Here is a 931-nt window from a genome sequence, read left to right on the forward strand (position 1 = left end):
TAGCTAGAGTTTAATAAAAAGAATATATCATATCTGTAGGTATTCACCTGGAAGAATATCTGATTTTGGTTGAGTAAAGAAAATATGTATAGTATTTATCTGAAAGCCAGGCATTGATATTGAGTATGTATAGGAAAAGGTGTAGAAGGTAAACAAGGTGTAACTCTTGTTTAACCTGTGTGTTCAACTAAAGGTGTAAAAGGTGTATTTATTACCTCTTAGGAGTAGAGCTGGGGAGAATGAGGGGAAGGACATTTAGCTTGTACTTTCTGTTCCTGAGCCCCATTCTGCCCCTGCAACCCCAAATAAGCTTTGCATAGTGGTTGCTATGTGGACTGCCTGGGTTCAGATTTGGTGGCACTACAGCTTCTCAGCTGCAAGTTACTTGACTTCACTTGGAGCCTCAGTTACTTCAACTGCAGGATGGGCTAAGAGCAATACTTAACTTAGGGTGCTTGTGAGCGATATAGGTCATAATGTACCTTAAGTGCTTTGAGTACTACCTGGCTCTTTAGTAAGACCCATTAAGTCTTATCTGTTACTGAACATTATAGTTTAAAAACACAGAGTTTGAGACAGTGGAGCAGCCCATTGGACTAGGTGTTCTGGAGGTAACAGACTTCTTAAGTGGCCCTAACCTGCACGTATTCTCACTTTGTCTTCTCCCAGGTATTTGAGAGACAGCTGAGGCTGGCCGTGTCTCTAAAGAAGCCCTTGGTGATTCACTGCCGAGAAGCTGATGAAGATCTGCTGAGCATCATGAAAAAATTTGTGCCCTCAGACTACAAGATCCATAGGTTAGGCGGGAGCTTCAGTGGGCAAATGAAACGAATGCTTCCTCTGTCTAGGCCAGTGGTTGGCGAGCCACATGCGGCCCTTTGGCCCCTTGAGTGTGGCTCTTCCCCAAAATACCATGTGTGGACGTGCATGT

General features: G+C 43.7%; 1 protein-coding gene across 1 annotated transcript in view; it reads left to right on the top strand.

Annotated features, from left to right (window-relative positions):
* The window catches only part of TATDN2 (TatD DNase domain containing 2), a 25,437-nt gene that overhangs the window by 20,176 nt on the left and 4,330 nt on the right, over positions 1 to 931 (top strand). Inside the window, exon 6 of the mRNA XM_006758362.2 lies at positions 670 to 797. Coding sequence (XP_006758425.1) covers positions 670 to 797 — 128 coding nt within the window. The remainder of the gene's footprint in view (positions 1 to 669; positions 798 to 931) is intronic.

The sequence above is a fragment of the Myotis davidii genome, unplaced genomic scaffold, assembly GCF_000327345.1.
Source record: "Myotis davidii unplaced genomic scaffold, ASM32734v1 scaffold73, whole genome shotgun sequence".
Taxonomy (NCBI): domain Eukaryota; kingdom Metazoa; phylum Chordata; class Mammalia; order Chiroptera; family Vespertilionidae; genus Myotis; species Myotis davidii.